We start from the raw sequence: 22,921 nt of genomic DNA on the forward strand, positions 1-22,921 counted from the left end.
AGATTACAGAGTGCGTATGCATGGGTATTTATAGATTACATGCTAGGGGTAAAATAATAATTTCGCCTCTAAGAACATGCTCCCCGCGTGGTCGAGGGTATAGTGGTAAATTCGCTCACAAGCGAGCGAATCCTCTGCTCAGGCGCATGGGTAGACCACCCTTATGCTCTTTGGTGACTTCTTTGGCGAGGGCCATTCCTCTGTCGAGAGCCACTCCTCTGGTGAATTTCATTCCTCTGACGATATCCGTTCCTCTGGCGAGGTCCGTTCCTCTGATAAAGATCATTCATCTGCTCTGCACATATTACTCCTCATCAAAAATTAAAAATGATACTTTTGAAAATTATAAAATAAAATTAAGGATCTTTACTAAGTAATTGATGTAGATTATTTTATTTTTTAAGAAAAAATAATTTACATTTACTTATATTCTAACTATATTTAATATTTATTTTTTTATTTATTTGATACATCATTTAATTTTATTTTATTTTATTTTGATAAATTAACATGATTAATTAAAAAAATTTAAAGGTCACGCTATAGGAGGCTCGAACCCAAGACCTTCAGTTTTAGACATTAACACCTAATCGCTTAGACGATGGCCCGATACATACACTAAATCGTTTAATTTTGATGCAAAATTATTTTCGCCGTGGATAGCAGGCCTGGGCGAGTGTACTAGTGACAATGCATTTACAGTCGCGAGAAGTATTGCTCCCCGAATTATGACTGAATTTTCGAATACAGTTTTATATATAAAGAAGAAAAACTCGATTGCTATTGCCGCTGATGTGCCCTTTCCCTATTCTCTCTGCCTCTTCCTCCCTCTCTCTCTGTCTCTCTACGCTCTACCAATCCCACTTTCTCTTTGTAGAAACGCATGTGCCCTTGTGCCTCCTTCCGCCACTTCCACACTCCCTGACAAACAAACGATAAACCCCTTTTAAACCCCTCTTATTTACAGCCGCCAATTAATCCCTCAACATTTTCCTTTTACTTTGTTTTTTTTTTTTTTTTTCTTCAAAGATATCAAAACGGCTGCTTTTATCACTCACAGAACTAGCAATAAGCTAGGCAGAGTTGCTACCGCTATGGCTAAAATGGGATTTTCTGCGCCCACCGCCCCTTTCCGGCCCTCGTCGTTTTGCCCGCCGTATTTCTGGTTTTGCCGCTCTTGCATTAAGTTCTACTCCGTTTCTTCTTCGACCAAAGTTTTCTGCAGGTTCAGCTTCTTTTCAACTCGCTAAACATTTTGGATGCTTTTTTTATGTTGATAAACTGTCAATTTTCTTTCTCTCTCTGTGTGTGTGTGTGTGGAGCTTGTTTAATGGTTTCTGGATTTATTATTGTTAACCGTGAGGTTCTATCGCCTTGAAATTTGTGTATGTTGCTTGGAAATGTAGAATTTTGGTGTATCAAAGTCTTATTTATGTGCTGTTTATGTGAGTATGTAGATTCTTTGTATTGTTAGTGGATTGAGATCTTTTAGGAGCAATGTTAGTTTGTGAGTAAGTAATTTCGTTATGCTACCACGAGCATTGTACCTCAGTGTCATTCCTTCCCTTTGTTATCCCAATCTCCTCATCCCCCAACTAAAAAGAAAAATTTAATTAAAAAATATACTATCTTTATGATGTCCTTGAATGTAGACTCAGACACAATCTTGCATTTTTTACAGGGTGGAAGATAAAGCGACCCGAAGTGCTCATAGTGGCATCACCAATGGAGCTATCAGTGCTGATGTGCTTGAATTAAACCAAAAGTCGAACTACAGTACATTTCAGCACAATGAGAATCAAATGATTTATCGAGAAAGGAGTGATTTTACATATAAGTGGAAAAAGAAGCCCTCTTTTAATAGAGAGGCGGAAGCAATAGAGGAAGACAGTCAAGGAATTTTGACGGAAGTATTAAATACCGCACAAACTACCAATGACTGTGGACATACTATTGAAGACTGGGGTAAAGCTACAGAAGAATATAGAATAAACAAGAGACTGTTTGTTCATGGGACTAACACTTCTGCAAAGCTTAAAACAACTTCAGAAGGCGATAATAGGAGAAAAACAATAGTATGTTATTCTTATTACTTGCAAAGCTATGAAGTCACTTCTTTCTTTGAAAGCTTTCCTATGTTAACCGCCACTTTCAGAGCTTTCTCATCTTGGGAATATTGTTTATTTTGCAGTATGAAGGAGAAGGGAGAGCATTAAGCAGGAATGAGGTGAAGTATACTGGAAATGGCAGGCAACATGTGCATCATATTTCCCATAACCAGGTATCTGTAGGTCAGGTTGGATCTCATGTAGTTCCCCTCCCAAAGAATGATAAGAAGATAGTATTGGATGGCCATTTAATGGAAAAAGATGCTCATCCTAGTTGCTGGGGCATTAAGAGTGTTCAAGGTCCCAAACCTGACAAGGATGAAGTATTCCATAATAAAGAGACAGCTTCTGCTGATAACGAAGTTGTTCCAAGTGATGATGTTGGTGAACCTTTGAGTGAGAAAATCACTGGTCCTGAATACTCGGAACTTCATGAAAGACTTGGTCAGGTCTATGAAAAGGTTCTCATTGTTGATAGCATACCTGCAGCTAGGGAAGTAGTCCGTCTGCTCACTACTCAATACAAGGATCTTGTTCATGCCTGTGATACAGAGGCATGTATAGGTTCATTGTAAATTTAAAATCCATAGTATATGCTCTGTATACCATTTTTGTACAAATTTAAGCCACCGCTCAGCTTTCTGTGATTTTTGTTACTGTAGGTAGCAAATATTGATGTTAAAGATGATTCACCTGTGGACCATGGTGAAGTGATATGTTTCAGCATATATTCTGGCCCAGACGCTGATTTTGGTAATGGGAAGTCCTGTATCTGGGTGGATGTCCTTGATGGAGGTGGTGAGGGTCTTATCAAAGAATTTGCTCCATTTTTTGAAGATCCGTCTATTAAAAAAGTAATTCATTTATTTGTTGTTTCGTTATTGGCTATTTATGTTCCATTGTTCCTCTGCAATAATTTTATCCAATCAAAACATCCTTCAGGAGATATTAATTTATAAATATAATCAGTTTACCCGGACTTTTTATAGGTGTGGCACAACTACAGCTTCGATAATCATGTAATAGAGAATTACGGGCTTAAACTTTCTGGTTTCTATGCTGATACGATGCACATGGCTCGATTGTGGAATTCCTCTCGACGAACAGAGGGAGGGTATTCTTTGGAAGCACTCACAAGAGATTCCATTGTCATGTCAGATGCTAGGAAAGGCCCTGGTCAACAGGTTCTTGGGAAGGTGTCAATGAAGAACATTTTTGGTCGGAAAAAACTTAAGAAAGATGGATCTGAGGGTAAAATAATAGCCATTCCTCCCGTTGAAGAGCTACAACGAGATGAGAGAAAATTATGGATTTGTTATTCTGCTCTGGATTCGATAAGCACATTGAGCCTGTATGAAAGCCTGGAGAAGAAGTTGTTGAAAACCCCTTGGTCTGTTGATGGACAATACCAAGGGTCAATGTTTGACAACTACTGTAAGTATTTACGTCCATTTGGAGAGCTCCTTGTTAAAATGGAGAGAGAGGGAATGCTGGTCGATCGCTCTTATCTTGCTGAAATTGAGAAGGTTGCTAAAGTAGAGCAGCAGATAGCTGCTGATAGATTTCGCAAGTGGGCCACTAAACTTTGCCCTGATGCAAAAGACATGAATGTAGGAAGTGATGCACAGTTGCGCCAGTTATTCTTTGGTGGTGTACAGAACAGGTAGTGAGCATACACTACCTTTGTTGTTGAAGGCCACTAATGAGCATACACTTATTCTTTGTTATTTTATTTACAGGAAGGATCCAAATGAGTTTCTTCCTGTGAAGAAAGATTTTAAAGTTCCCAACGTGGGTAATATAATTGAAGAGGGCAAAAAGAAAGCCACAAAATATCGTAAAATTGTATTGAGTAAGCCTGAAGGTGTTAACATAGTAGCTGATAAGTTCACTCCAAGTGGGTGGCCTTCTGTTAGCGGGGATGCTTTGAAGACTCTTGCGGGCAAGGTCTCTGCGGACTTTGATTTTCTGGATGAAGAGGATGACGAAGAAATTCCTGAGGAAGAGAACCAAAACTCCTTGAAGGACAATGGAGCGCCCCAAAGTGGAGACAGAGATATCTCTGCTTATGGAACTGCTTACTCTGCATTTGGTGGTGGACAGGCGGGAATTGAGGCTTGTCATGCCATTGCTGCTCTATGTGAAGTTTGCTCTATTGACTCTTTGATATCCAACTTTATTCTCCCCTTGCAGGTTTTCTTCTTCTAGGCTAACCACATAGATTGCTGATTATGTTACACATGTATATGTGGGTGTCAGATATCTGCATCTTAGTTCTTTTACCTACTTCTTTCGGGGCTTTCTCTGATTGAATTTGGGCTATAGTGGGTGCACAAATATGAGCTTCTGAGCATTTTAAGATATCTCTTTAAAAGGCTTAAAGAATTCTAGTATTATTCTATATCTGCTGTCATAAGTTAGTTTCGGCAACCCCATTGATTACTGTTTTGCATGTGGAAATTTTTTAGTGAGTTTGAGATGCTTCTTTATACAATTTTTTATTTTCAGTTGTTGCATTAGTTAGTAGTTAGTTCTTTCCAGATCATATTCAGATTTTTCTTTGAATACTTTTATGACAGCACAATATAATAACCCAGGTTATTTTCTGGACATTGCTGATTACATCATTAGGAATTCTTCACATATAGTATATCTTTGTGTATTTGTTCTTTTTATTTTCCTGTTTTTTGGGGGGATTTCTCGGATTGGTTTTTTGGCTATAGTGGGTGCACGAAACATGAGATCTTAGTTTTTACGATGCCACTTTTTGGAAGGATAAGCGAATTCTATCTTAAATTTCCTACAGAAGATTTGAGGGATATCTCCATTAACCTATCATAAAGTTTTTGGCAACTCCACTGGAATTCTTTTTTGAATGTGCAAATTTTCTAGTGATTTTGAGAAGGCCTTTATATGATGTTCTGATTACTGCATTAGTTAGTTATTATTTTTTTTCAAAACCATATTAAGATTTTTCTTTGAATAATTTTATATAGGGCACAACAAAATATCTAGTAAAGCCCTTAAATTAATCCATCTTCATCATGCAACTTAAGCCTTAATTTTGACTGCCTATCTCTCTTCTCTTACACAAATTATTAAGCTGTTCTTGATAATTGCATAAGATTGTCTTTGTTGCTTGCCTTTGAGACTTGAGTATCATCTCTTCTCTTTCTGTAATTTGACAAGTGTGTATTAGGACAGGAGTCGGAAATTTCTTATGTTCCTAACTCTGCTTTTCATTGTCCACATCAGGGAAATCACATTGCAGGCAAGGATGGGAGAATCCATTGTTCTCTGAATATCAACACAGAAACTGGCCGACTGTCTGCTAGACGACCTAATCTGCAGGTTTGTGCAATGTTTTCTCTCCGTGTTACCATGATAATGTTCATATGCACTTCAAGAAATTAATTTGTAATTCTGATTGCATATTCCCACTGAACTACTTTTGGTTGCTTGGTATCTTTTGGGTATGGATAAGTGACTTTCCAATACTCTTTGAGATGTTATTCGAGTTTTAAATTTTTCGTTCTTGGCTCTCTAAATTAATAAAGTCTAGAGATCTTTCTTGGAAAGTTTACATAAGCTGTCACTTATTTGAAACATTGTTGGTCGCTGAGTCACTGAAGAAATCTAAAATAGATATATTTTGTGGCACTTGTATATTTGCTCTCCTCACTAAACAAACTTAAGTAAGATTATCCTTTCTTGAAGTTGTTTCTGAGCTATATCTTTGTATATTCTGAAATCCAGAACCAGCCAGCACTGGAGAAGGATCGTTACAAGATCCGTCAGGCATTTATAGCAGCACCTGGAAACTCTCTAATAGTTGCTGATTACGGACAGGTAATAACTTATACAATGCTTTGTTTAGAGTTAGTTCGTTTGTAGATTCAAGAAGATTTACTGTGTCTTAGTTCAATAATTTATTGCTGTATATATTATTTCTTGAAAATATATAGTTCCAACTTACTATATACATATATTTACACCATTTAGTCTGATAATATGTATATTAGAGTTTAAATGAGAATAATTTCTTATAAATAGTTAAAGTGTGTTCAGAAAAGAACTAGTCTTCAAATATTTGGTCTCAGTTCCAAAGTAACTAATGTTGATAAGAAAAAGAAAATACTAAATCTTCTGTGTTTTATTCTGTTCTGACAATCAGTTAGAGCTTAGGATTCTAGCTCATCTGGCCAACTGTAAGAGTATGCTTGATGCTTTTAAAGCTGGTGGAGACTTCCACTCAAGGACTGCAATGAACATGTATCCACACATTCGTAAAGCCGTTGAGGATAAGGAAGTGCTTCTCGAGTGGCATCCTCAGTCTGATGAAGATAAGCCTCCAGCCCCGTTGCTAAAGGTCTGTTCTTAGAGTTGCATTCCATTGTTCCATGAAAATATAGCCATATTACCGGTGTGGGAAAACATAAGCTGTTCGAACCAGTCAACCATTGACTAAATACTTTTTATTGGTTATAGACTTTTCTGTCAGATTGGAAGTGGTAAATTAATTCATATCTTGCAAAATGGTTGCCCTATCTATCAAGCATCAAGTTAGCAGTTGAGATAGCAAAGCTAAAAATGTAGTCACATATTTAGCTCTCATTTAATATGGTCTTTTGCTTGTGTCCAACTTAGCAATGGTGTATCGAGCTTTGTAATAAGGGCTACCTTAAGTAATCGGGTCTTTGTGGATGATATTTCAGGATGCTTTTGGTTCGGAAAGAAGGAAAGCTAAGATGCTTAACTTTTCCATTGCATATGGAAAAACAACTGTTGGACTTGCTCGGGACTGGAAGGTAATAAATAATTTCTCGAGAGCTTTCAATTGTTTGGAAAGTTTTGTTCCATGTTTAAAACACTATCTGCACCATCAGGTTTCTCGCGAGGAAGCTCAGGAAACAGTTAATCTCTGGTACAGCGATAGACAAGAAGTACTACATTGGCAGACACTACGCAAGAAACAAGCACATAACTATCACTGTGTTTACACATTGTTAGGGCGAGCTCGCCACTTCCCATCTCTAAAGAATGCCAGCTCTGCACATAGAGCTCACATCGAACGTGCTGCTATCAATACCCCCGTGCAGGTCCATGTTTCCCAGTGCCCTTCTAATTTTAGGGTTTAGGGTTTAGACTATCTTGCCTTTCCAAATTATTGGGACGTGTTGACATACTAACACGCACAACCTTGAATTATGATACAGGGAAGTGCTGCAGACGTTGCTATGTGTGCCATGTTGCAGATATCGAGGAACAAACGTTTGAAGGAGCTAGGATGGCGACTTCTGTTACAGGTAATTTTAGCTTTCAAGGAACAAGAAAAGAAACAAATGTTAAAATAAAGAAGAAAAAAAATCTCTTTAGATCGTTTGCCAAAAAGCCTATATTATGTTGGGCAGGTTCACGACGAAGTGATCCTAGAAGGGCCAAGTGAATCGGCTGAGGAGGCCAAGGCTATTGTTGTTGATTGCATGTCAAGGCCCTTTGAAGGCAAAAATATTCTTAGAGTTGGTTTGTCTGTTGATGCCAAATGTGCTCAGAGCTGGTATGCTGCCAAGTAGACGACGGTGTCGCCTCATCCCTAATTTCTGTATATAATTTGTCAATGTATGGAATTTGGCTTCATTGTGTTTCCAGATTCTGTAAAAGCGAAATTCAATGTTTAAGATTTCAAATTCCATCTATTTGCTTGTCTATTCTATTTTTGAGTTTTTTTATAAATCCTGAGAGCGAGTGGAGGATCGATCCGGGTCTTGGGGAGGGGGGCTGCACTGGAGACGCGGGCTGATGCGAGGCCGTGTCTTTGCCAAGACACAGGTTGAAGGCGAGAAATGTATAGCGCGTCACGCGCCCAATTAAAAAATATATATATATATTCGAAATTCATTATTTAAATTCAAAAAAATTCGAAATTCATTATTTAATTATGTTTTTAATTTTATTTTAATTATTGTAATGTTTAATTTTATTTTTAATGAAATTGGGAATTTAAAAATAAAAGTATAGAAATATGAATTTTGTGGAAATGAAGATCTAAGACACCCTTTAAGACACAATGCATTGGAGAGAGGTGTGTCTTAGGTGGGGACCACCATCTAAGACACCCCCTAATACACAACCCATTGGAGATGCTCTGATTGATCACAATGAAACCTAATAAAAATATGCAAAAGTGTTGCAACGTTCAAATCTTAAAACTTTGGCATCAGAATGTATGTATATCCCTAATTTTTTATTTAAAAGGCACATATCAACAGTATTCTTAACTCATGACAATTTTGTTAAAATATTCAAAGATTGGGTACAAATGTAACTGTTAAACAGTGAGACACTTTTTGAAAAAGTGTAAAAACGTTGGAACATTTCAACATATTTTCCCAAATCTAATTAATTCAGATACCAATTCCAATCATATGCTATGGATGATCATTGATCAGCACCCTGCATAAAATAATATAGGAATATAATCAATGAAGAACATAATTAATTGAATATGTGCAACCAAAGAAAATACTATATCACAAGATCTCCAAATTTTCCAAAGTAGCATACACAATTCAACAACCTGCTGATCTAAAATACTAACATAATGCACATGCAGAGGACGTACATCCTACCCCATTAATCACTTTTCTCTCATTTGTATTGCGTAATTAAATCATTCAAAGATCAAACAAATGCATGTTTTGATAGACAATAATTGGACCTTTAAAGCAAATATCAAGCCAAAAATACTGCTGAGTTGAAGTTATTTCCCGAAATGTTGCAGATCGATATCCCAGGCTGTTGCCAACTGAAGTAATAGTTGGTCTGGAGCTGATCTTTCCCAGTCATCAGGTAGATCTATTGTTGACGAAGCTTCGTGTAAATTCAGTAAAATTTCCCTTTTTACCTCCATTGGAGTGCCCAGCACATCAGGCCCGTTCTCCATAATGATATCTGCCAACTGACAACACAACCAGAAATCAGAATCCCGGAGACGGGCTAAAATACATTACCAAGCGTTAAAATAATGAGAAGTGAGCCCCTCTAGCAGTTGTCTGGAGCTGATCTTTCAACATTTTAAGTTGAAGATGTATAATAAAAGATACAATAATGCATAATGAAAGATACAGTAATGCATATAGACCAGTAGAAGATACAATAATGAATAATGAAAGATAATCAATCAGCTAATTTAACATATAATTATGTTTGAACATATATTTTAATCACAGAGAAGATTTACTTGTATGATGCCAAACAGAATTGAACAGATAAAAGACGAGGAATACTACAAAAAGGCCTACCTGTTGGATCCAGTATAAGCAGATCTCGTACAAGTTTGGCTCCATGATCAACTGTGAAATAGCATTTAGAACTTCACTTGCTACCTCATTTGATAGTTGATCTATAACGGGGCCAGATCTATCCATGAGCTTTACCAGCAAGACATCATCCCCAGTGGCCAAAACTTCAGCAAAAGCAGCATCCACATCACCGGCATGAAGGGCATCCATTGCATTGCTCCAAGAAGTCCAAACCGGATCACGGTCTTGGACAGCTCCATCGTCTCCTAATGCTTCGGCAGTCATCTCAGGGATGGCCACTCGAGCACCCCGACTTACTCCATTGTCATCACCAGCAACTCGTATAGCTTCCAAGGTTGCTTCATCCTTGGAAGCTTGCCAGACACTCCTTGCAGATGGTCCTTCACCAAACCTAACAGGTGCAGCTCCCTTCTCCCATGCTCTTCTGCTGCCAACTTGATCAGCCTCATTTTCTGATTTTCCAGATCTAATATCCATAGGACCACCAGCTCTCCTTGAGCCCATATGTCCATTTTTACCATATGAATGAAAGTCCCAAGCATCCGATGCATCGGATCTCCAGGAGGGTCCCCTAGATTTCATTCCCAAGGCACCCCCATCAAATGCAACAAACCTCTCCCCAAAGTGAAAGCGTCCATCGCTTCCTCTTCCTGACTTGCCACCAGAATAGTCAGGGAAGCCGTTGTACTTGCTGAGAGACCTGTTTGAAGATCCTTCATATCCACCCATATTACTTCCACCCCTCCTACCTGATGATGATATTGATAAATCTCGTGCCATGTCTTCTACAACTCTCTCAAGCCCCCGCACTCGGTTTTCTAGAGTAACCATGCTGTCATGGGACCCACCCATAAAATCCTAGAACGAAATGGAAAGAAAAAAAACAAAGTAATAAGATAAATGCATATCTTTGAATGAGCCCCTTAAAAATAGAAGTATACCTGCAACATATTCATGAGATGACCCTGTTGCCTCTCCAACAGTAACAACTGTCTTTGAATAGCTAGCCAATTTCCTTTGTTATTCATAAATCCCTCAGATTGACCTGCAGATCTGGAAAAATCTGAATAAGCACTGGAGGATTCAATCTGATTATAGTCACGCTGATCACCAACAGTTCCTCTCTGAAGGATTTCATAATTATCTTTGAAGGGTGCATCACCAGCCTGGTAGTTATGCCTAGTCCTCCCGTTTAGATCTGTGCTTGATTCTGGCTCTTCCTCATTTTGTGAATTTGAAGGATTGGTGCATCGACGAGGAAGAATCACTTCAACAGGCAAATCATCTGAATCTCTTGTTTCTAGTTTTTGGAAGAACTCGGGGTTCAGTTCCTTTTCAGTTAATGCCTTCTTCTTCAATATTCCAACAGCCTTGTCCAGAATGTTGTTTCCCTTGCCTTTCAGATTAGGATCAGCCGGCGATGATCCGCAAGATGAATCCTTCAGTGATTTTGCACTTTCTCTTTCACGAAGTTCCTTTTTATCCAATTGATCAGCAATTTCAGAGGCTTCATCATCTGAAATGAAGAGCATTAGAACATAAACCGTGTGAAGAAAAAGAAACAGAAATTGTTATCAAGTAGAGAATTGTACTCATGATCAGACCAATCTAATAATGCCTACCATTAGATGAAGCTTTTGTTTCATCAGAAGACCCATCTCCTTTTCCAGCAATTTTCTTCCATAGCTGTAAGGCCTCGTTCATACTCTCTCTAACAGGTTTTATCTGGGAAATTCCAGCATCAGTTTTAGTTGAATGGATTACCATACAAGCAACTGTATGTTCCTTGACGAAGTCCACTAATTGGAAATCCAAAAATTGTCATTTTAGTCTTCCAAAAAGAAACTGTCATTTGTGTGCAAACCAGAAAGGCAGAAACTATCTATTAACAGAGGATATAGTGGATTACAACATCGCACTTTTCCATATTCATTAATTTGTTTACAGTGCTGTATAGCTGAAACTGAGAGCAAAATTGGGTCTTTGGCATTCAATTACTATGACTCGCACTTGAAATGACTGAGACATGGGAACCAAGAGTCCAAGACAATTAATTTCACCAAAAATCTATGAGCACAACTTGAAATGATTGAGAAATGAGAATCAAGACCATATAAGTGAACCAAAAATCTCAACTAAATGGAAAATGAAACATACAAGTTTAGCTACTAAATAATGGGTCAGATGTATCTCTTAAAATATATGTCGAATGAAGAAATAAGTATAACACACATTATGAATCTCGAGCCCTGGGTGAATGCATCTGAATCAGAGAGAATAAATGAGCGTCTTTTGTCTATTACTGCATGCACCAGGAAAGCAGTATGTTGCTTAGGCGTCCTATAGAATATGTAAAAAGAGCAGGAACTAAGGATCTGCTTTTGTTTAAAAAAGATTTGTTCATAAAAAGATGATATTTATATCAGGCATCGGATCTTAAAAAGTAATATACATGTATAGACCAAGTTATGAATTCTAAGACTACTGCCTTAGGAGACTAATTTTAAGTGTTCCATCTTAGTTGATTCAGCAGTCAACTAAGAAATCATTCAGGCTATTAATGGAGGCAGCAAAACATGTGAATAGCATTTACACCATAAATTCAGATTCTGCACGAACAAACTCTAGCAGATAAACAGGATAAAGTCGGCAGACAATTCAGTTAGTGTTTTGTGCACTGAATAGCCCTGTGAATCAGATAATCTGCAGAGGCATGTCAATGGTTTTGAACATGACAGAATTTTGTACCTTGTCAAACCTACAAGCCTCAAGTGCATTCAATGTCGAAGCAGCTCCTTCTACTGTTATATTTTTGTTCAAAGACAACACACTTAATGTCTCAGCTGCAGCTTTCCTAGTTGCCCAATCCGAACTGTTTAGACATTCTTGAATACTCTGAAGCAATGATTCCAAATTTTGAGGGGTGATTGCTCCTACCTGCAACAGTACAAAGAATATGTAGATCTTTATAGTATCAAAACACTAGCGCAAGAAGGGTTCCATGCTTGCACGAAAGTGATGTCATCGTTCCTGATTTGCTAAAATGCAATATAACACGACGATCCTTAGCTTATATGAGTAATACATCCTAAAGTCTTCCCTCAACTGAGCACGGATCGAGTTGGCTATACAAACCGATAGCCCGATAAACTGCCCCACTTCTCCGATTACAATTTCGCAACACCAAATATACATAGACTAAAAGTTAACCATATCATCAAATTTGGTGCATCATTTATTTACATCTGGTAGGCAAATTTCCCAATCATAGCTAATGTAAATCACCAATCCTCAAATTCAAATCTAACAACTAGCACCAATATAGTAAAAGGGGCGAACCTGCGACAAGCTCGACACAACCTGCAACAGCGAAGCCTTCGCCATGAAATTAGGGCTATTCAAATACTTACACACCCTGACGCAAAGCTTCTGAAAAGTACCCAAAGGCGGATCAGAAGCACACTCAACCATCTTCGCCAGACACAATGCAGCCCCACCTTGCGCCGCCTTGTTGTTCTCGCTCATCACCTCGAACAGCGGCTTCATGAACAGTGACACCACGCCATCCCCTCCGCTGCCGCCCTTCAAGTAGAGCCCCGAGAGCGCGCCAATGGCGTCGCGGCACGCGTCCCTGACCTGCGAATCCGAATCCTTGAGCCTCTTCACAATGTGGGCGATGATCTTGGTGAGGTGGGTGGCGGCGGCGTCGGTGTGGGCGGCGCAGAGCGCGGCGAGGAGGCGGACGCCCTCCTTCTTCGAGGGCGGCTTGGGGTCGTTGACGGCTTCGTAGAGGCAGTTGAGCAGCATCGAGACGCCGTCGTTGGTGAGGGACTGGATGATCTTCTCGAGGTCCTCGACGGCGATCTGGTGGGTGTCGCGGTCGGCGAGCTTGGAGAGGGAAGTGAGAATGCGCTGCTTGAGCTCCACCATTGCCAGGTGGGATGAGAGGGAAGACGATGAGGTGGTGGAGGATGATCTGGTTGGGGTTTGGTTGGGGGGTTTCGAGGGTTTTGCAGATCTCTGCGAACTCATTTTGCTAATCTGTGAAAATTGCAGCGCAATGTGTGCGAAAAATGAGGGAATTTGAAAGCCGTTGAAGAGGGAAAGGGTGGAATTGAGATTTGAGAATTAAGGTGCGATGTATGAATGGGAGTGGGGTTTTACTGAGAATGAAAGCAAAATGAGAGAGGAATGTGAGATCTGTGGCCACCACCACCACCAACACAGAATTGAGATGGGAGCTGCTGCTGCTGCTACTTCTACTTCTACTTCTGTGTTTTTTTTCAGACGTAAAAGATTAATCTTGCTTTACATTTTTAAAAAAGATTTACTATTAGGGTTGATTCCCATTTGTAATTGCATTTTTATTTACGCTACCGATCATATAAACTGATGACTAAAATTTAAATTTCAAATAACTGGATTGGACAAAATTTTGTCGCATGTTATTTAAGTCTCTTCTTAGACGTTCTACTTAATATTTTATCGAAAATTATCTATCCCATGTTATTTAGTCTCTTCTTAGACGTTCTATTTTAATATTTTATCCAAAATTATCTATATATGAGTTTTCCAAATTCATATTCTGTGTCGCCCTCTTGTTCCACGTACAAATTCAAATCAAAATCTAAAACCCAGAAATGGTTCCACATCCGTCGAAAAAAAGAAAACCTGGTTATACATTCCGATAAAATTTTGGGTAAAGGCCATTTTCTATCTTATAGTTTTTGCAAATTCTTAAAAATATCTTTAACTTTGAAGATATTATCAAAATGATACCTAATTTATTAAAAAATATATTATTTATGTCCATTACAATTTGGAATAATGGCCTATAAATTCTAAAATTTTATCCACTTTTTCATTTTGCTCACATACTTCAAATTTTTTCACTTTGTTAATTATTTGATCTTACACCTGACGACGAATTACCCTAAAAGCACAGTTGACGAGGCTATATAATTTTTGACACTTGCTTAAAATAAGTAAACGACCTCATCTTGTATTTGATAATCATGCACAATTTTTTCCTCATTTTTTATTCAATCCTAATTTCTTCCCCCATTTCCTCACGGGGCAATGATATTATTGATGTCATCAACGATCGGTAATTGTACGAATTGGGGAAAGAAATTAGGGTTGAATTTGAAAATGGCACAGAGGTGACCTATAGTTTTCGAACATCCGACCAAGAGAGAGAGAGGGTTTGATAGATTTGGGGATTTCTTTTGGTTACGTGAGAAACAGGAGCATAGAGGCGAGATTGAGAGATGGAGTGAGGAAGTGGTGGCGGTCGAAATCGGAGTAGTGATGTTGATATCAATGCAACGGCTCACCGAATCCTTAGAAGCGACGTCAACGGGCGAGATTTTGAGAAGAGGTGGTGGCTTCTTGAAGGGGATTTCAGTCTGTGGGTGTTTGGGCATAACAGAGGTGACGATTAAGGAAGGAGATTGTAGGACGGCGTTGATTGAGTCGACGTAGCTGGAATCAAAAGATAGCGCTAGCCTGGCTGGATTTTTGAGATGGTAGACGATGGTTGGTGGCATTTTCAGGGAGTAGGATAGAGATTAGAGAGAGAAGGTTTTCTATAGCGTGAATAAAAGATGTGTATTTTTTTTTCTTTTCTACCATGTAGGAAGCTATGTTGGACATCCGATAACCCACATTAATTCTCAAGAGTAGAAAATTTTTAATAGGAGACAAACAATATTTTTTTGGTAGGTTGGGTATCATTTTGTTAATACCTTTAGATTGAGATATTTTTGAGAATTCAAAAAAATGATACTAGAACATAAAGTGACATTTATCCTAAAAATTTAAAACCCAAAAATATGGAAATAAGCTTACATGGCGAAACCTAAAATTAGTGGTTTTAAAGTAAGGAGTTAAATAGTGGGCTTTTTGACCCAATGGTGACAATTGTGTCATAAATTAAAGGGTAAATATCATGAAAACTCCTTAAGTATACCCGTTTTATCAAAAATACCCTGAAACTTTCAAAATGTTCTTTAAACCATCAAACTATTAGGTTTTTATCAAATATATCCCCCATCTATTTTTCGGTCACCAAAAACGTGATGTGGCTCGCCGGATGTCACAATGTAATTTATATTCTATTTTTTTAAATGCAATGGCAAAAACGACGTCGTTTCGTACCATATCATTTTTTAAAAAAAATCCACTATGAATTTAAAATTCACTCCTATCGTGTTTGAAATTCACGCTAATAACCTAGAATTATGGATAAACACAATAGAATATGGTACGAAACGAAGTCGTTTTTTCCATGCCATTTTTAAAAAAATAGAATATAAATTACATTGTGGCATTCGACGAGCCACATCACGTTTCTAGTAACCGAAAAATAGATACAGGATATATTTGATAAAAATCTGATAGTTTGAGGGTTTAGAGAACATTTCGAAAATTTCAAGGTATTTTTGATAAAGTGGGTATAGTCCAGGAGTTTTCATGATATTTACCCTAAATTAAATATGGAATAGGCCCAATAAATGCAATTATTGGAGTTGGCAAGCAGGTGGTATCTAAACGATTTCGGTAAATTTGTATTTACCTAAATGAATATGTTTCAATTTATCAAGTATCGAATTTTTGGATATTGGATAAGTAATGGTAATAGATTTAGGATTTTTTTTTTCAATTTACAGATTAACCGAAACCGATAGGTAAAAAATCGAAAAATCAATTTTGTTTTAATTAATTATTACTTCATCCGTCCACGAAAATCTATCATATGGAACATCGACACGTGTTTTAAGAAAAGTTAGTTGCGTATTTAGTGATTGCAAAAAGGCCCTACAAATTAAGGATAATAGTTAGCAAGCGGAAAAAGGGCCCCACAAACTATGGGCAATATGTGAGAATATTAAGGGTAGTAGTTAGTGAAATTATTTCCACAAAATGGTTAAGAAAAGTTTTCATGGATGCACAAAAATGACAAATTATGACAAGTTTTCATGGACGGAAGGAGCATTTAAATTATTAAATTTTTAAAAACATCCCCATGACCCCCGCCCACCTGACACAATATACAACACACGAATACCAATACAACAATTGAAAGTTTTTATTTCAAACCATATCGCCTATCGGCATCACGCCGCACCACCCTCCTGTCATTGCACGAATCACACCACAACAGCCATGTCGCTCATTGCTTGCCACTGTCGCGCTTAACATCCTCATCGCGAGCATGCATCATCAAGAGCCCAACACCGTGAGTCCTTTGTTGTGTTGCGCCGTTGCTCGCCACTGTCGTGTTTAGAATTTCAAAATAAATTTTATTTTTTCCCTAAAAGTATTAGGCTTTTTGTACCAAAAACTGACTCGGTAAATAGATAATCAAAATAATTTTTGGATTGGTAACGATTGCTAGAATCCAGCTAATTTCGATACGATTTATTAAAATCAGACCAATCAACACCCCTATTGGCAAGCACTTTCAAGCTTTCCACAATTTCTAATTAAAAATGGTTGAAAAATATATTGTGGATTAATTTATGAGTGAAATGGAGTGATCCAAATATTAAATTTGAATTCAAACAATAATAGATGTAATTGAAGCGGATTGAATCTAATACTATTATATTCAAGTTTATTTTAATATTTATATCAAAAAAACACTGTAAATAAAATTTGCTTTTAATATATTTGTTAATCAAAATATAGTTTCATTGATTTAAGATAACCAACTACAAATAACCATTTCCACAAATACAATCACATTCTAGGAATAGATGGAATTGTTGGCTCCAAAAGTATAATATAAGGAATTGATTAAACGTTCTCAAATTTCATCTCAACTTCAATATTCCTACACAGACCCATAAAAATAAATGTCATAACCTGATAACATGTAAACAACACAAACAAATCAACATAATATATATATATATATATATATATATAGGATGAAGTTCTATGGAGACCACTTCTTATATAGAGAATGAAGACCAAATCTTGTGCGTTGATCTTGCTTAATCTAACGGTGATCATTCGTCCATTAATTATTGTAATTTTTTCATATTTATTTATTTCTCTAATTACAACTAATCAAATCTTTTATTTATGCGCAAATCTCTCCCTCACTGATCTGTCTCTCTCTCCAAACTCACGCTCTCTCTCTCTCTCTCCTACACGTTCGTAGAAAATACTAATGAACATACTAATGTTCGTCGATATGTTCGTAGAAAAACAAACGAACATACTAATGTTCACATAGAAAATACTAATGAACGTACTAATGTTCGTAGAAAAATGAATGAACATACTAATGTTCGACGATATATGCGTAGAAAAACAAATGAACATACTAATGTTCAGCTATTACGTTCATTGACGAATGGTATCATATCAGAAAAGGAATAGAGAATTTCACGGGATTTCATAAACATACCAAATTAATTTAATATCATGGAATTTTATGGTCCCTTGATATAGATTCATTCAACGGACATGATGTGATCTCTATTCTCCATCTAAGTGGGTGGTTGCCATGGAAGCTATATATATATATATATATATATATAGGAATGTTATGCTACACACCTTATGTGAGCATCTTACGTGGGCACCACTCACGTTTAGCCCTTGTTAGCATTATCTTTTTTGTTTTAGACATTTATTTTTATTATAATACTTCATAAAGATGCTGTTGCCGGTTGTCGTGATGTCGAATCCGACGATCTGTAAATCGAAATTTCGTTATTGCGATTAGTATTATATGAATAAATGTTCTTGAATTCACGATCAGATCTATAAATTCACAACTTGATATTCTTAAATTCACAATCAGATCTATGAATTCACAACCAGATCTATGAATTCACAACTAAATATTCTTGAATTCACAACCAGATATATGAATTCACAACCAACTCTATTGCTGGTTGTGAATTCAAATTTTAAAATTTGAATTCACAACTAGTTGTTTTGGTTGTGAATTCAAATTCACGACTAATTCAATTCACAACCAAAATAAATCTTGGTTGTGAATTCAAGTTTTAAAGCTCGAATTCACAACTAGTTGTTTTGGTTGTGAATTCAAACTTTAAAATTCAAATTCACGACTACTTGAATTCACAACCAAAATAAATCTTGGTTGTGAATTTTGATGAATTCACGGCTGAATTGCTAGTGTTAGTTGTGAATTGGAGTTTTAAATCTCGAATTTACAACTAACTCTATTGCTAGTTGCGAATTCACAATTAATGTTTTTAGTTGTGAATTCAAACTTTAAAACTCAAATTCACGACTACTTGAATTCACAAGCAAAATAAATTATGGTTGTGAATTCACAAACAAAAAATTCTGGTTGTGAATTTCACTGGGTTGTGAAATGCGGAAATTTTTTAAAGGGTAGTGTTTGAAGGGGTAAGATGGTAAGTGTGGGTACTTTTTTAAGTTTTTATCTTAGTGAGTAATTTTTAATTTTACTAAAAGAAATAGGCTATTTTTAAAAATTCACTCTATTTTTTATAATAAAATAATTCGAACAATAATCTATATCTATATATATTAAAGCAAAATAAATCATATCTTACGTGGTATCGTATAATCACTCCATTCTAATTTTCCTCAATTCTCATTCATTCTTATTTTTTTCTAAATTTTAATCAATTTCTATATTTAAAAATCTAAATATATCTGAAAGATTATATCATTTTTACAACAAGTTGGCCTAAAGGTTGGGCCATTAAGCGTAATTAATAAACTATTGTTTAATTTTAAATATTCAATAGTAAGTTGGTATTTACCAAAGAAAATAAAATAAATATGTTGCATACTTGCATTCTTCATTATTATGTAAACCAAAAAATAATCAAATTTATAGATTTTTTTATTTTTTTTTTATTTATGTTAACATTTGAACTTTAATTTTATTAATTTGTATAGTTTGACATCCATCATTTATTGTAATTTAAAGTTCGAAAAAGTTTCGGAAAAAGAAAAAGATCGAGTTTCCAAGTTTTACGAAAAGTTAGATTCCACTCATTTAATCTCTCTCTCTCTCCCCCTCTCTCTCTCTCTCGATTATTCAATAAACCACCCTTATTTTAATAATTACGAACCAACAAAAATGCATGAATTTTATGTATAACATGCATGAATAAACTGTATAAAGGCATGAATTGCGAAAAATAATTTTTTGCTACATTTGGGATTCGAACTCAGGACCATGAATTTATCCAACAAGGTGATGAATCAACCGTAGATCTTGATGATCTAAGGGCTGAAAATGGTTCCTAATTTATATTTTAAGAAGCGTTCTTATTTTAGCCTTCCCCTATATATATATATATATATATATATATATATATATATATATAACCAAAATAAATCATATCCTACGTGCACACTATTATAATTTTCTTCAATTCTCATTTATTCTTATATTTTTCTAAATTTTAATCAATTTTCATATCTAAATAAAAATCTAAAAGTCATGATATATTTAAAAACTAAATATCTAAAAAAATCATTATGTAAATATTTCAACAAAATAAATTTTATCCTATGTGAGGTCGTATAATCACTACATTCTAATTTTCCTCAATTTTTATTCATTCTTACTTTTTTAATTTTTAATCAATTTTCATATCCAAAAACTATTAAATATCTAATAACCATTATATATTTAAAAACTATTGAATATCTAAAAAACATTATGCTAATATTCGAACAGATTATAAATTCTCATTCATTCGAATTACTCCATTCTAATTTTCCTCAATTCTAATTCATTCTTATTTTTTTCTAATTTTTTTTATCAATTTCCATATCTAAAATTCATTAAATATCTAAAAATTATGATATATTAAAAACTATTAAATATCTAAAAATCATTATATTAACATTTCAACAAAATAAATTCTATTCTATGTGACGTCGTATAATCACTTCATTCTAATTTTCCTCAATTCTCATTCATTCTTTTTCTTTTTCTAAATTTTAATCAGTTTCTCTATACAAAAACCATTAACTATCTAAAAACTATGAAATGTCTAAAAACCATTATATTAATATTCCACAAATCAAGAAAAGTTTATTTATATCCATAGCGTAATTAATAATGCATTTGATACAGAAATATTTAAGAATAGAGCTATCTTGGCCCCCACTAATTAATGAGATGAATGATATGATAAATGATTATGTCATGTCTCTAATGTCTATTAAAGAAAGAGATTATCTAAGTTCATACAGTATTTGCAAAGAAGATGGATAAATTGAGCTCGATGAATAAATATTCTCGGTTGAATATCTCGACATGATCAAGTGTTCAGGATTGTCAAATCGTGAGATTAAATTGAAAGAGGAATGCATAATCACGCTTCTCAAAAATATGATCAATCTAATGAACTTTGCAATGACACCAGTCTGATAATAACTCAACTTGGGGAACACGTAAGTGAAGGGAAACTCATTTCAGGAAAAAAATAAGCGCAATAAGTTTTCTATAGCTAAAATGATTACGATTTCATAGCATTTCACTAAATTTTCAATTCGGTTCCAGAGAAGGCAATTCCCTATGAGTGTTTGTTTTGCTATGTCGACAATAAATAAAAGTCATGGACAGTCTCTTTCAAATGTAGGATTATACCTGCCGAAACCTATTCTTAGTTATTGACAATTTTACGTGACAATCTCAAAAGTCACTAAAAAAAGAGGTCATATGCAAGACGCAACAACTAACGTATTATATGATGAAATTTTCGATAGATTATGAGGTAATTGCAAATTTAATAATTTATTCAAATTTTTAAAGTTTAAGTCATTAATGATATTATTTAATTAATTTTTTTTCTTATTTTTTAATTATTGGTTCCAACTACAGACATCTAATATAGATACGTTTCAAATAATTGTTTCAATTTCTCTTTTAATATTTTTTGGACCGAAACTCTACTTACATATAAATTTTATAAGACATTTAAATTAGGTCAATTTCAAATAAATATTATAACTTTTTTACTTTAAAACAATGGTTAAATGCATGTAATATCATGAATTTAGGCCGAATTCCAAATTTAACACGACTTTAAAAAGTTTCAATTAATATGACCACCTTTGCTATGTGTTCAATTTTAGTACCGTTTTTTGATGTGGCTTGCCGGCACAAGCTTCCGGTCGGCGGCCCCGCCCCTCTCTCTCTCTCTCCCGCCGGCTCCACCCTCATCTCTTCCACCGCCCTGCCTTCTCCACCGCGCCAGCTTCACCTTTGAAATCCTCTATTGCCGCTTCGAAATTCTCCACTACAACAACTTCTCCTCCCCTCCCCCAATCTTGAGGCCTTCACCTTCGAAATCCTTCCAGTGCGCCGCTGCCTTCATCTCCTCCTCTTTCAACGGCGACGAGCGCCGCCCTCTGCTCACAGAACCCGCCGCCGCCCTCACTTCCTTCAATTTCCGGCAACAACAGCGGCTCCTTTCGCAACCTCCGACGACAACACCCCGCCGCTGTGTTTCTGCTCCAATTCCAAACGGCAAAGAGGCTGTAGCCAATCGGAGCCCTAACTCCCCAAACTCATCGCCTCTACAAATCCAACCCCCAATTCAAGAAACCACCGCACTGTCAAACCCTAACTCCTCCACTGCGCTGTCTCATCCACCGCGCTGCCTCCACTGCGCGCCGTCTCCACTTTCTTCTTCTTCTTCTTCTTCGATTTTTGGGCGATGTCGGCGGAGGAGACGAGACGAGCGCCGCCGCCAAACAACGGCGGACATTTTCCGCCAGACACTCTCTCTCTCTGGAGAACAAAAGTATGACGTGTCCGCCGGAAGACACGTCATTGCCACGTGGTTCTGCCGGATAACAAATCGATGCTAAAATTGAACACGGAACAAAGATGGTCATATTAATTGAAACTTTTAAAAATCGTGCTAAATTTGGAATTCGGCCTAATTTCATAATATTACATGCATTTAATCCTTAAAATAATTTTATTAAATTCTCTATTTTTATGAAAATTAATTCATAAAACAAAAAATACATTAATAATTTTATAAATTTATATTTTAATAGCCCGTCGAAATTCGACAGGTCACTTACTATATTGGGATAATTGCGTGAAAATACACAAACTTTGCCAAAAATCCATATTTGACGCGAAGTTAGGATTTTACATTTTAATACACCAACTTTCGTTGTTGTCCAAATTTGACACGACTTAATTCTTAAAAATTCAAAAAACAACCCCTTTTTGTAAATAATTATACAAAGACCCACTTATGTTATAATTTGGGACATTTAAACCAAAACAAGATATTTCCTTATGATGATATCTTGTTTTGGTTTAAATGTCCCAAATTATAACATAAGTGGGTCTTTGTATAATTATTTACAAAAAAAGGTTGTTTTTTGAATTTTTATGAATTAAGTCGTGTCAAATTTGGACAACAACAAAAGTTGGTGTATTAAAATGTAAAATCCTAACTTCGCATCAAATATGAATTTTTGACAAAGTTT

The 22,921-nt window shown here is 36.0% G+C and overlaps 2 protein-coding genes across 3 annotated transcripts; one reads left to right on the top strand and one right to left on the bottom strand.

Annotated features, from left to right (window-relative positions):
- Nucleotides 1-728: 728 nt before the first annotated feature.
- Nucleotides 729-7,804, top strand: LOC131011601 (DNA polymerase I B, chloroplastic/mitochondrial). The gene is made up of 13 exons (XM_057939369.1): nt 729-1,225; nt 1,682-2,075; nt 2,192-2,666; nt 2,775-2,962; nt 3,098-3,771; nt 3,848-4,301; nt 5,364-5,459; nt 5,865-5,957; nt 6,283-6,477; nt 6,824-6,916; nt 6,995-7,207; nt 7,325-7,414; nt 7,520-7,804. Exons 1-13 carry the CDS (start codon nt 1,095-1,097, stop codon nt 7,679-7,681), a joined length of 3,258 nt encoding a protein of 1,085 aa, XP_057795352.1. The 5' UTR covers nt 729-1,094; the 3' UTR covers nt 7,682-7,804.
- Nucleotides 7,805-8,333: 529 nt separating this feature from the next.
- Nucleotides 8,334-13,783, bottom strand: LOC131011603 (microtubule-associated protein TORTIFOLIA1-like). 2 transcript variants are annotated; one of them, XM_057939371.1, is made up of 7 exons: nt 12,770-13,762; nt 12,179-12,367; nt 11,053-11,155; nt 10,372-10,946; nt 9,410-10,288; nt 8,827-9,066; nt 8,334-8,561 (listed from the first exon to the last, which is right to left on the bottom strand). In XM_057939371.1, the coding sequence occupies exons 1-6, from the start codon at nt 13,460-13,462 to the stop codon at nt 8,869-8,871; spliced, it is 2,637 nt and encodes an 878-aa protein (XP_057795354.1). In that variant the 5' UTR covers nt 13,463-13,762; the 3' UTR covers nt 8,334-8,561; nt 8,827-8,868. The 2 variants fall into 2 exon arrangements, with proteins under 2 accessions (XP_057795354.1, XP_057795353.1); XM_057939370.1 differs by lacking the exon at nt 8,334-8,561 and having other exon boundaries at nt 8,608-9,066; nt 12,770-13,783.
- Between the last annotated feature and the right edge of the window lie 9,138 nt (nt 13,784-22,921).

This window comes from Salvia miltiorrhiza, chromosome 2 (assembly GCF_028751815.1).
Source record: "Salvia miltiorrhiza cultivar Shanhuang (shh) chromosome 2, IMPLAD_Smil_shh, whole genome shotgun sequence".
NCBI lineage: Eukaryota > Viridiplantae > Streptophyta > Magnoliopsida > Lamiales > Lamiaceae > Salvia > Salvia miltiorrhiza.